Source organism: Typopeltis vanoorti, chromosome 17 (assembly GCF_054136105.1).
Source record: "Typopeltis vanoorti isolate ZY-2024b chromosome 17, IOZ_Tvanoo_1.0, whole genome shotgun sequence".
Lineage (NCBI taxonomy): Eukaryota > Metazoa > Arthropoda > Arachnida > Uropygi > Thelyphonidae > Typopeltis > Typopeltis vanoorti.
Genome location: NC_143565.1, coordinates 99,179,457 through 99,192,207, shown reverse-complemented (window position 1 = coordinate 99,192,207; position 12,751 = coordinate 99,179,457). Strand labels below are relative to the sequence as shown.

The window sequence follows — 12,751 nt, the reverse complement described above, 5'->3', positions numbered from 1 at the left end:
GATTTGGTCACCTAGGTTTCTTCTTGATGGGGAGGAGGTGGAGAGGATCCAGAGGCGAGTGACCAAGATGATAGCAGGTCTGTGGAATGAACCGTATGAGAACAGGTTGAGGATTTGTGGGTTGCAAAAATTGGTTGATAGGCGGAGGAGGGGAGATATGATTGAGACATTCAAATTACTGAAGGGTTTCTATAAAATTAATTCAGAAGATATTTTTGAGAACAGAGCTGGTTGTGGGAGGACTAGGGGACATCCATGGAAACTGGGCAAAAGTGTGGTTAGTAAAGGTGTTAGAGCTGGGTTCTTTACTTTTAGAGTAGTGAATGAGTGGAATGCGCTCCCTGAGTCTGTGGTGGATGCTGTGACAGTGAATGAGTTTAAGGCGAGGTATGATAGATACTGTATGAATGTCAAATAGTTGTGATGAATATGATTTGGGGCCTCCCTCGATGAGTCCAATGACTCCCTGGAGTTGCCCGTAATAATAGTAATAATAAATAGGTGAAGGAAATAAAAAAAAAAAAAATTAAACTGTTTCTGTAATGTCTGCACAAATCATTCTGTAATAAATATATCAGAGTAATAAGAAGATAGATGAATTTCTGCACTCATTACAGAAACAGTTTAGTTTTTTTAAATTTTTACTTTTCAAGGAATTAACTAATTTTCAACTAATCAGCAAAAATGCTTTGATTGGCATCTTTATACAAAACTTTACTCATTTAATTCATTACTAAAACATGCCTATAAAATGTTATTAGAGGTACAATTTTTACTAATAGATATTTTGACAGATGGAAGTTTTATTCATGAAATTGTGACAGAAAAGCTGGGATATAAGAAATTGTGTGTCATATGGGTCCCAAAAATACTGACTATGCATAAACAGCAGTGAGTGGAATTTTTGCTCAAATATTAACAGTCAAAAATTTTTGAAGTGTTATTACAAAAAGGAATGGGATGAACTTGTTTTTCTCGTATTGTGACTGGTGACACAATGTGGATTCGATACACAAATGCCAGTTCAAAACAACAATCAATACAGTGGCAGCATTCATCATCTTTGAGAGCAGAAAAATTCAAACAGACACTGCCAGTCAAAAAATTGTTGGCTGCTCTTCTGGGGCCAAAAAGGGATCTTGCTTGTCGATTTATTCAGCAAGGAATCACAGTTTAATGCTGATGCATCTTGTGAAACACCGAAGAATCTCAGATGAGTAATTCAGAACAAAAGACGAGGAATGCTATCATCAGGGATCATGGTTTTGCATAACAACATGTGAGTTCATAGTGCAGCTCAAACTGTCTAGCAAATTCAGAAGTTTGGGTGGGAACTTTTGTGAGTACCTCTCATCTTGTTCCTGCATATGAAGTAGTGGCTTCCATCTCAGTGCTTTGAAGAAGAAGATGAGGAACTGGAGAATAGCATGATTCATTGGTTTTACTCACTGGTGGCAGACTTTTTTGAAGTGGGTATGAAGAAGCTGGTTCAATGATACTAAAAATGCCTGGAAGTCAATGGCAACTATGGAAAAATAAAGTATATATGTAAGTATTTTAGCATATAATAAAATGTTTTTTTTTTTCTCTTCTCTACCAGTACCAGTTTTTATTTTTTTTTTTTAATTCTTGACTAGATCTTACTTTCTGGATGCACTTTGTATATATATTAATAGTATGTTATTACATATTTTTATCAGAGAAATTTGTTTTTAGAGTACTGATGAACACCCCGTGGAACCATTGCACAAAACTACAATATATGTTGGAAGTCCATTTGCCGTTTTAGGTCTTAGGTAAGCAGTATATTATGATTTTATTGGAGGATATTCTTTATAAAGAACATTTTAAAATAACATATTATTATTATTATTATGTAACACCTCCATGGAGTCCAAAGACTCATCGAGGGAGGGCACCTGCTCTACAACTCTTCGTCTCCACCAATCGCAATCATCGTCATTATCTACACCAACACCATCTACTGCCGACCATCGCCAGTAGTATTTTCACAGACAACCACAAACATCCATGCCCATGGTGGGATTCATACCTGTAGCCTTTTGGCTGGATAGTGGATATGCTGATTACTTGGCCAACCAAGCCGGCAAAAAAATTCCTCTAGGCCTCTAATCGGCTACTAAAATCGAACTTGTAGCACTCTTTCTTGGGGCAGTTTAGCGCTGAGGAGTGCAAACACTGCTCCCACTCAGCAAGGGCTTCCATAGCATTTCCAAATGGAAATTTTTCTGTATTATTGAAACAGATATTTATTGAGATATGCAAATGTCATCAGGGAAATATTTCTTTATATATACAAAAATGTTTATATTTAAATCTTAACTAGATCAATAATAATTAATCATTAACAAATCAATGATAAATCACTTCTGTTAATGTTTATTAAATAAATGAGACATTAATTGAATTAAAATATTTTGGAATTAAGATATTATTTGCCTACTTCAGCTGATAATTAGTTAAAATTTTAGATATGAAAATTTTGTTCCAGATTGATCTCTAATTTGATGTACTCTTACTATTTTATCTTACTTTTTTTTTTATATATGTAACAGTGTTCTGACTACATCCATCCATTATATCATGATCTAATCAGTGTTCTTTCTCCTGCCATACAGTGTACCTCGACTTATGAACTTAATTCATTCTTGACCATGGTTCCTCAACTAGAAGAACTGATACTTATATAAAAAATACTTAAGATTTCAAAAATAAAATTTCAGATCTTCATTTGGATGTTTCTGATATCATGATCAGTTTAGCTGTTGTTTTTTTATTTACAAATGTTCCTTTATCTGAAAGTATTGAATTACTGCAACAGGAATTTCCATCAGACATTGTAAAAATATTTGATTTTGTAATACATTCTGGCTATTTTTCCTTTAAAAATAAGTTGTATCAACAAATTGAAGGAACAGCAATGGGCAATCCTCTTTCTCCTGCTATCTCCAACTTCTTTATGGAACATTTTGAAAAAACATATCTTTGACAACATTTCTCCCAGACCTACTCATTGGTTCAGATATGTCGATGACATTTTTGCTATTTGGAATGGCTCTTCTGATGAACTTCAACAGTTTCTCACTAAGTTAAATGCACTTCATCCAAGAATCCAGTTTACCCTAGAAATATAATCAAATAAACAGTTAGCCTTTTTTGATCTTCTAATTCTTTGCCAACCAGATGGTAACCTACCTCAATCTATAGAAAGAAGACTCATGCTGGCCATTATATCCATGCAGAATCTCATCACCATCTCAGTCAAAAGACAGGAACTATTAAAACACTGGTTCATCGAGCCCACTCCTTTTGTTCTTCAGATGATCTATTACAGAAAGAACTGCAATATATTACTTCTTCCTTTCTATCTAATGGATACAAGAATTCCTTCATCAAAAGTGCTTTGAGTAGTTTTAATTGTCTTCCTCTTCAAATACAGAAGAAATAACATGCATTCCTATCCCTTATGTACATGGCATTAGTGAACGTATAGCAAAAGTTTTAAAACCACTGAATATTTTTGTTGCCTTTCGACTGGTCAGAAAAATCTCCACCTTTCTCATTTCTCCTAAGGGCAAGCTTCCACATCTTAATTATCCAGGTGTCTACCAGATTCCTTGCTCTTGTGGATTATCTTATTTCAGACAAACAGGAAGATCTGCCTCTATTCGACTGGAAGAGCACCAGTCTTATATACAGTATCTTAAACCTGAACATTCTGGACTTGCAGAACATGCTATCTTAACCAGACATAGAGTTCATTGGAAAAAGACAAGAGTCCTTCACAAAAGTCGGTTCCTCATAGAACAGCTTTATAAAGAAATGTGAAACTTTACTCCACTCTCCTAACCTAAACAGATCCGATAGTTTACGTTTATCCCCTCTATGGGAAATAGTACTTTACAAATCAGCTAATCTTTCCTAACTTTTTATTGTATATATAGTTTTTTTTTTTTTTAGGAAATTTTATTGATTTTTTTAGTTATCTTACACTAGCTACTTAGGTGGCACTTTTTGAAATTGTCAGTTATTGTTTAATTTGAGCTTAAAATGTACTGAAGATGCCTGTGACACACAGGCGAAAATTATACTATTAAAAAATTTTTTTACATGAGTTTTCCGTCATTAATTTTGTATTTATTTGTAAACACATTTACATTTTTAGTACAGGTAACCCTCATATAATGTAGTACTTATGCAATGCGGTTTCTATATAGCATGGTCTACAAATTGTAGTAACCATTGTTCTACAGTACTTATACAACACGGTTTCGACATAACACTATCTACAAATTGTATAACCCTTTATCTTTTTATATATTTTTCATCGCGTGACTTAATAAATCAAATTTTACCTTTGTTAAATTTGCATCTGCCCGTACCATGCATGTAGTTATAAGTAGAGAATTATATTAGAGTAAATACCCTTTATCATATAAAGTGTTTATTGTTGAAAATTGTCTTCATTTCTGCCTGGAAAGCACATTAAAAATCATAAGTGTGGTAATCTCAAGCTGAGCACTTTATTTTCTGGTGAGTTACATACAGTATGCAATGTTTTTTTTTTATGTAAAAATTTATTTTTATAGTAATGGACACTTAGAGGACTTTTGCGATATGGTTGAAAACGAAATTAGTGAATTAATTGATGGGGAAATAGATTTAAATGAGGAGGAACTGGTACAATTAATAGATGACGTTGAACCAAATGGCAGGGAAAATTCTGCCAAAGATTCTGATTGTGATGAATCCATTAAAAATTCAGTTTAAAAAAATTAGTAGAAGGATTGGACTTGGCAAGAAAGTTAGGAAGTTATTTTATGAATAATGATACCTCAATGGAGTGCTCCAGAAAATTCATGAGACAATTGGATATTTGTTTAGCTCCATATTATGAACTTAATAAAAAATTGCAGCACAGTGGTAAGCAAGGTCTTATTACTGACTTCTTGATAACTAAACCAGCCAAATGCAGTGAGAATTATACAAATGATGTCCAACAGATTTCAAGTGATGACGGCATCCAGCTACTCATAAATAAAGAAAGAACATCTTTGAAATGTTAGTTTTGAAGACAGTGATGACGATTAAAACATACACTTTATTTTATTTTGCTTGAAACATTTGTGCATTATGCGCAATGAAGATTGCATACAATTTGTAATTTTTATAAGTTTATATATGTATTTGTTTCATAGTTTATGTTTCCTTAACTTATGTGAATTACCTGAATGAAATAAAAATATTTTTTGTTGGATATGTCATTGTTGTTTATTCTTCTTCTTCTTATTGTGCTATCTTCTATCGAAGGTCAGCGACCATCTTGGCGAACAAACTGCGCTCTTGTGCTAATCTGAGCAGTTGTGCACTGCTCTTTCCTGTCCACATCTTGATGTTGTCAAACCATGATATTCTTTTTCTTTCTCTAGTTCCTTTGCCATCAATTCTTCCTACCAAAATAGTTTGTAGAAGTTGGTATTTGCTGTTTCTCGTGATGTGGCCAAGATATGATGTTTTTCGTTTCTTGATTATTTGTACAAGATGTTTAGCTTTGCCAATGGATTTTAAGACATCTTCATTGGTAATTTTTTCTGTCCATGATATCTTTAGCATTCTTCTGTATAGCCACATCTCAAAGGCTTCGATTTTCTTGATGGTTGTCGCCTTCAATGTCCATGTTTCAACTCCATAGAGCAGAATAGACCACACGTAGCATTTCAGCATTCGGCATCTGACTTCCATGTTTAAGTCTTTATTGCAGAATAGTGTTCTCATTTTCATGAAGGACTGCTGTGCAACTTCAATCCTTGTCTTTATATCTATTTCTGGATCCCACCGTTCATTAAGCCAGCAACCCAGATATTTATATCTTGACACTTGATCAATATTTTTCCCATTGAGTGTCAGTTTCATTGATGAGGCTGGATGTTTGCTGATGATCATGTGTTTTGTCTTGTTGATGTTTATATTTATTCCTATTCTTTGGCTTTCTATGTATACTCTGTCAACGAGTTTTTGGAGATCCATAATGTTATCTGCAATTAGCACGGTGTCATCTGCATCGTTGTTTATATAATTAGAAAAAAACGATTTTTTTTTTGTATATGTGATCTAAGTCTTGCATACCACTATTTATATAATGTGGTATTTCTATGGAACCTAACATCCACGTTATATGAGGGTTACCTGTAGTTCTGTGTAGAAGCCCTGCATTATCCCCAAGGATTCTATGTCTAGTGTTATCAATTCATTGTTCTGCAAAGCCAGATTTATCATGCTTATTTGCTTCCATATACAGGATGATGTTCATTTTGTGATGAGTGGCTAGTTTGATCAAAATTGGATAAGCTGCAGTTACAAGGAATTTGGCAGATATCAGGTAGCAATAATGGTTGTATTTTATCTTTTGAAGAAGATAAAAGGCACTTGATTTGGTTGATGGGTTTGTATGTGACTGAAAGATGGAATTTGTTTAGCATGTTGCAACAAGCTCATAAGTTCCTTGAATACAAGGAATAGATGTCTTATGGAAGTCATCTCTTCTTGCAGAATCGGAATAAAAATGTTTAATAACTTTGCCTAGAATTCTTGAGTTGTAGCCATAGAGAAAAGGTTTTCTTCGTAATGTAGATTTCTTATTGAAATACAGCAATCCCTCGATTAGTGCACGTAATGCGTTCTTTAAAACAGGCGCATTACTAGAAAGCTCACTAATCGAGTATAATAACCTATGGAAAAAAGTATAATTCGTCCCTCAAATTTCTTTTTTTACCCTTGATTTTTTAATAAAAGAATTAGGGCATGTCTCAGGGTCTAGTTAAAGGAAAACTATGAAGCTGAAAGACAATAAAACATATTCAAAATATAAATCTATTATTCTGATGGGCATTCTGTTTCTTTTTTTTCATACAACTACCTCTTCTGCAAATTTTCCTGCTTCTCTCTTCACAAGGGCCAGTCTAAGCATTGCTACTTAAAAGTTTCTGTTGCACGAAAAATAATTTAAATTTGTTTCTGTGAAATTTCTTTGGGCTTGTCAGTAATTAAATTTTCTTCACATTCTTCAGGATCTTCCCACTGTGCATCTAAATTTAGCAGGTCGGAATCACTCAGTTTCTCAGAATGAGATTTAATTAACTTAGATTCATTTGAAAAGCCTTTAAAATCATTTGCACAATGTGGAAGAATGTGCTTTCAAAACGATCACATATTGCTAGCAGTAATTTCATTCAACTTTATAACCAGGCTGAGATTTCTCTGATTTAGCCAGAAAAGTCTTGGAAGGCATTAAATATTTGTTGATCAAAATAGCCCCCTTCTTCAAATTTTCTTCAAATCTCTGGATAATTTGCAGCCCCCTCCTTATCAGCACTTGCAGCTTCACCTGTGATTAGAACATTTATGTAGGCTATTTCTCAAGCCACCTAGCACTAACGTGGAATTCTTCTTTTCCATCATTGATAGCCCTTTCTTTCAAGGTTGCAAAGAGACTTGATGCTTTTGATTTAATAAGGTCAGTTCTTAGCAGGATCCAGGGAAAATACTTTAAAATAAAAAATAAAAAATGTAAGGAAAATAATTACAAAGGAGGTACAAGATATGATCAGGAAAATGCTATGTAATTAGCATCATCATCATCATCAAATTCCTGCCATGTACCCTCAAGGGGTGTACAGGCTGAACGGTGATCATTTTCTATTTCAATACCTTTACATACTCTTGTATTCTGAATGGCAGTATCACAATCAACAGTAACTTAGTCAGTGTGACTTTTCTTATTTCTTCTCCCATGTGAATTTGTGTACATCTTTATGTTGGAACATGGTGTTAGCAATGACTAAGTCCATGTCCTGAACAGAAATCCAGCAAGATACTTAGCATTATTGTTATTAGTTTTGCTCTTTTCTCCCAATTTTACCAAAACATTTCCATATGTCTGGTAGTCATTTCCAGCTCTGCTGTTTACATCTCCAACAAGGATCAACATTTATTTTTTCTTTGTAACAGCTGCCTTCTCTAATGACTTGAAAAGCTCTTCTACTTTTTCCTTGATGAACCTTCTGTTAGACCATAGGCACAAATATGCTGCATTGTTCAGTTCTCCATTCTGATATTTGCTCATATTACTACTTGATATTGCCTGCCATTGAAGATTATCCTCATATTTTGTGTTGAATACTATAGCTATTCCTTCTTTTCCCATTTCTTGCCTGAATATAACATCTTGTATTTGTTGCTTAGAAGAATCTCATCTGTTTTTGTCTTTGTTTCTATAATACCTATTATGTCAATCTGGTATTTATCCAGTTCTTCTGCTAGTTGTTCTCTTTCTTTTTCTGATGTTAAGTTTAGGTTCATTTCAATAGCTGACTTTTCAGTTAGCTATTGAAATGAACTGGTTCTCTAATGAAAAATGCCCTATTGAGCATGAAATTCTATCATGTTGTACCGTCACATTCTTTTTGTTAAAGATAATAAGAATACAGTTTGGTTGGCTAAATCCTATGTCAGCCCATCCTTCTTCATTCAATATCCTTGTAGATACCTAGTCAATGGTGCACCATGAGAGGGTTAGGATTGGACATTAGATCACAAGCTTTGTTCGCCAGTCCATATTCCTTAAAAGACTATATCTTGCTTTGAAGAATAGAATATGTGGCTCCTGAGAGTAATACTTTGATAATATGGTATTTCTACAATTGATGGTGCGCTAGTGTTTGATAGATATAATAGCCAGAGAAAGTAGGTTTGTAATATATCAAAGTGGAGAAGTGAACCATTTTCTTCTTGTTTTATGAAGAAAGGATAAAGATTTGTTTGATTCTTTTTTCCTTCAGCCAGAGGTGAAGTTACCCTATGGTGCAAATTATTCACTTGTTACTTCATAAGTTCTTTGATATGGTAAAAAATAATATCCATATATCAGATTCAGAGAGAAAGTTTGGATCTTCAGCAGATATTGTTTCTTCTAAATGTTCTAAATAAAAGTTAGAGATAGTGGGGAACCCATTGGAATTATTTCGATTTCTCTGTAGAGTTTGCCATTTCAACTAAAATATACAGAATTCACTATGAACTTAAACAGTTCCACAGTGTTTGGTGGGAATTTAGAAGACTGAAGATCAAGAGTGTCATTAAGAGGACCACTGATGGAGAGAGAGAGAGTTGATGTCAAAACTAGGTCATTTGAATCAAGTTTTTGTTCTTAAATTCAAGTGATAAAGTCAACAGTATTTTATATAACAATAGAAATGGTTCAAAACATTTGTTTATAAAGTTTAATTCACAATGTTTAAAATTTAATTATGTTTAGGCTGAATATTCAACACTTTGGCCAAATTGCAGAATGAAGAAAGATTAAAAAACGTGTGCAGTAATACTTCCCCTAATCATGTAACTACATGAATAAATAAGTGTGTGTGTGTGTGTGTGTGTGTGTGTGTGTGTGTGTGTGTGTGTGTGTGTGTATAGAAACTGAAAGTTTCAAAAACTAACCAGAGAGCTTATGAGAATACAATCTTTGGCATCGTAATTGCTTTAGTTTACACTACTAAAAAGATGCATGCTGCCAAGGTGTGTGTACATTAGACTTTTATTTGTTCTTCTGATTAAGATTTCAATGGTCTGACAACTTTTTCGAACTGTTGTTTGTCAACATTGGTTCTTATTGGAGATCACACAGAAACCTAAAATTATAAAAATTCTCATTCAATACTGCAACAATTTTGTTTCTGAGAATTGTATTTTTCATAAATGAACAGCAGTTGGTGCTTAAGAGTAATTATCAAAGAAGAGATAAATATATTCATTTCAGCATTGTAAAATAAACAGATGTATTCATATTTCATGCACTATTTAAAAATTTGGAAAGTTTCTTTGATAGTGCAAGCTAAGTCAACTCTGATGCTGAGAACTGTATTCTCATAAGCTCTCTCTTTATTGAAACTCTCCAAGTTTCTCTCTCTCTCTCTCTCTCTCTACAGAGCCTGTCAAAAAATATATACACACTTCAGCAAAAGAAAAACCTGTATAAAAATTGTAATGCCAAATTTATACAGACATCAAGGGATGAATACAAGTTATCTTTGACTTCTACAATTACACGAGGTGCTCAAAGTGGTTACCGTTAGCATCCAGACACTTATTATTATGGCGAACTACTGCTTGGACAACGTTAGCCAAAGTGTCTAGTGGGATTGCTGTGCATGCTGTTTCAATTTCTTTCCAAAGGGCCACCAGTGTAGCTGGTTTTCTATGATACACTACATCCTTGAGAGTCCCTTATAGGTAGAAGTCCAAGGGTGTTAAATCAGAACATGGAGGGGACTCAATTGCACCTCTTCACCCTATCCGTTGTCCCTGCAAACTCTCATCGAGGTAAGCTCTCATGTCTCAATGGTAGTGTGGTGGTGCAGGAATGTGCCATCTTGTTGGAAGAGAAATTGTTCATTCCCATAAAGTGCATGAATGACAGGTAAAATGGATGTGCATAGCATGTCTAGGTACACTTGACCAGTAACAGTACTTTCAAAGAAGAACAGTTCTATTAAACCCCTAGATGACAATCCACACCAGACATTGAGCCCTGGTAAATTAACTGCCTTGTCCACATGAACACCTGGATTTTCTTGAGCGCAGTAAACACAATTATGCTAATTCACTGTTCCATTAAGCTTAAGTTGTGCTTCACCAGACCAAACCATCTTCCTCACAAACTCATCCTCATTTACCAAGTGTTGAAACAACTCACAATACTGCATTCTTCAATCAGGATTGTCTTCATTCATTGTATGTAATAATCTTGGGATGTAAACTTTCTATTTAGATGCTTTAAGAATGCGGTTTATGCTTGCGCTGCTAACTCCTATCTCACATGCACATTGTGTGTTAGACTTATGTGGCAAACGTGCAAACTGTTTCAACACCATAGCCGAGGAAGCAGGACTTGTTGCTGTGCAAGGCCTCCTGGATCTTCCCTCATGCACATTACACATGGTACTATGGATCTTAAACTTATCACGTATACATGCAGTTGTCAGGCGTGTTGGGAGATTGTGTTGCAAACTCACGCCTCCATTGTCGTTGAATTTCAACAACATTCTCAAATTTGAAATACCACTTTAAAATGGTCTTGCATTCCTCAAATGACAATCGTGCCTTGGCCATTTTATTTGACTGTTCTACCAGTCACATGTTAATGCTAGCATTCATGTGAGTAGCAACATCTTTTGAGAGAACATCATACTACACATTGCTATCGTAATTTGATCCAACTTCGAAAAAAGTCCATAGATGATATCTGTTAAAGTGTGTATACATTTTTTTCATGGACTATATATATGTATTCCACTACAAAATAAGCATGTATCTTTAATATCTTCTATTTATGCTTATTTTGCATTGCCAAAATGAAAACTTTTTTAGATCTTCTTTGATAAAAAGAGAAAACAAAATTTTGCTTTTCCTAAATATGATAGCTATCAAATTTTTAAGTATAGAGCTGAAATGCTTCAATTTGAAATAAATAAGATACTGAAATGGGGGGATATTATTGTTCCATTCATATTTTATAGCCAAATATAGAAAGAAACTTAAAAAGTTTTGAAAATTTACTAGAGAGTTTTTAAGAACATAACCTTCTCATAAGCTTTCTTTCTAGTAAATATTCGAAAGTAAGAACATTTTTCTACATTTCTTACTTTCATTTGTTTCATCTTTTGCTATGAAATAGATTAGATACAGTGTTGAATGTTTTTTTTTTTTTTTTTTTTGTCACTTAATGGAGCCACCAATGAGAATTTAATGAGTTCAATGGTGATTTTAGGTTACTCAGTAAGATTTAGTGATCTTGTAGATTCACTCAGAGTTTTTGGAGAGCAACCACCACACTGTACCTCAAATTTTTTTGAACTTGGTCAGTTAGAAGTCTGGCGTTTCAAGCAAAACTTGATGCATTAACAAAATGTGGATTCATGGATTGTGGGCAGAGTTCATGTTATTTATATAATGTAAGTCAAGGCAACTGATTCTGATTTTGTTCTCATAAACTCACTGGTAAATTTTCAAAACTTCACATTCTTTCTACATTTGGCTACCAAATAGATGGATCCATAATATCTCCTCCATTTCAATATAATAAATTATCATTTAATTTCATACAGAACATTGTATTTAAAAAAACAGTACAGCACATAAATCAGAATTTATGTGCTGTACTTGTTTCTTCAAATAACAAAAAATATGAATGGAACTTATTTTAAATTGGGAAATATCGCCAATAATTATAGATTTAATAATCAAAATGAATTTGCTATAAATTATGATGTAGGAAAATTAATTTTCAATATTTTTGGAGTAGCATCTGGTTTCTTCATAAATATTTCCAACTTCTGAAATAAACTCTTTCAAGGAATACAGTGCTGACAGAAATTTTATGTAGCTAGTGCTGAAAGAAATTTTCTTAGAAATTATGCTGCAGAATAAGTTTACTCTTTAGCCACAGCATCCTTTCTATTTGAACAGTTGTACAAGATAAGAAGAAGGCTTTTGGTTTGCCACAAACCTGATCATTTGGATTTATTATAACATACGTAACAGGAATTTTTGTGCTTTGGCTGACTGAATATATGAAAAACATGCAGAATCAGCTGAATATCAAAGCAAAACCAAATATTTGGCACACCCCTAAAAAAGTCATTTATTGTTGTTGTTTAAATGGAAAATATTCATC

At 33.7% G+C, this 12,751-nt stretch overlaps 1 protein-coding gene across 1 annotated transcript in view; it reads left to right on the top strand.

Annotated features, from left to right (window-relative positions):
- The window catches only part of Atg2 (Autophagy-related 2), a 616,887-nt gene that overhangs the window by 184,701 nt on the left and 419,435 nt on the right, over positions 1 to 12,751 (top strand). The window contains exon 15 of the mRNA XM_090407292.1: positions 1,717 to 1,796. Coding sequence (XP_090263418.1) covers positions 1,717 to 1,796 — 80 coding nt within the window. The remainder of the gene's footprint in view (positions 1 to 1,716; positions 1,797 to 12,751) is intronic.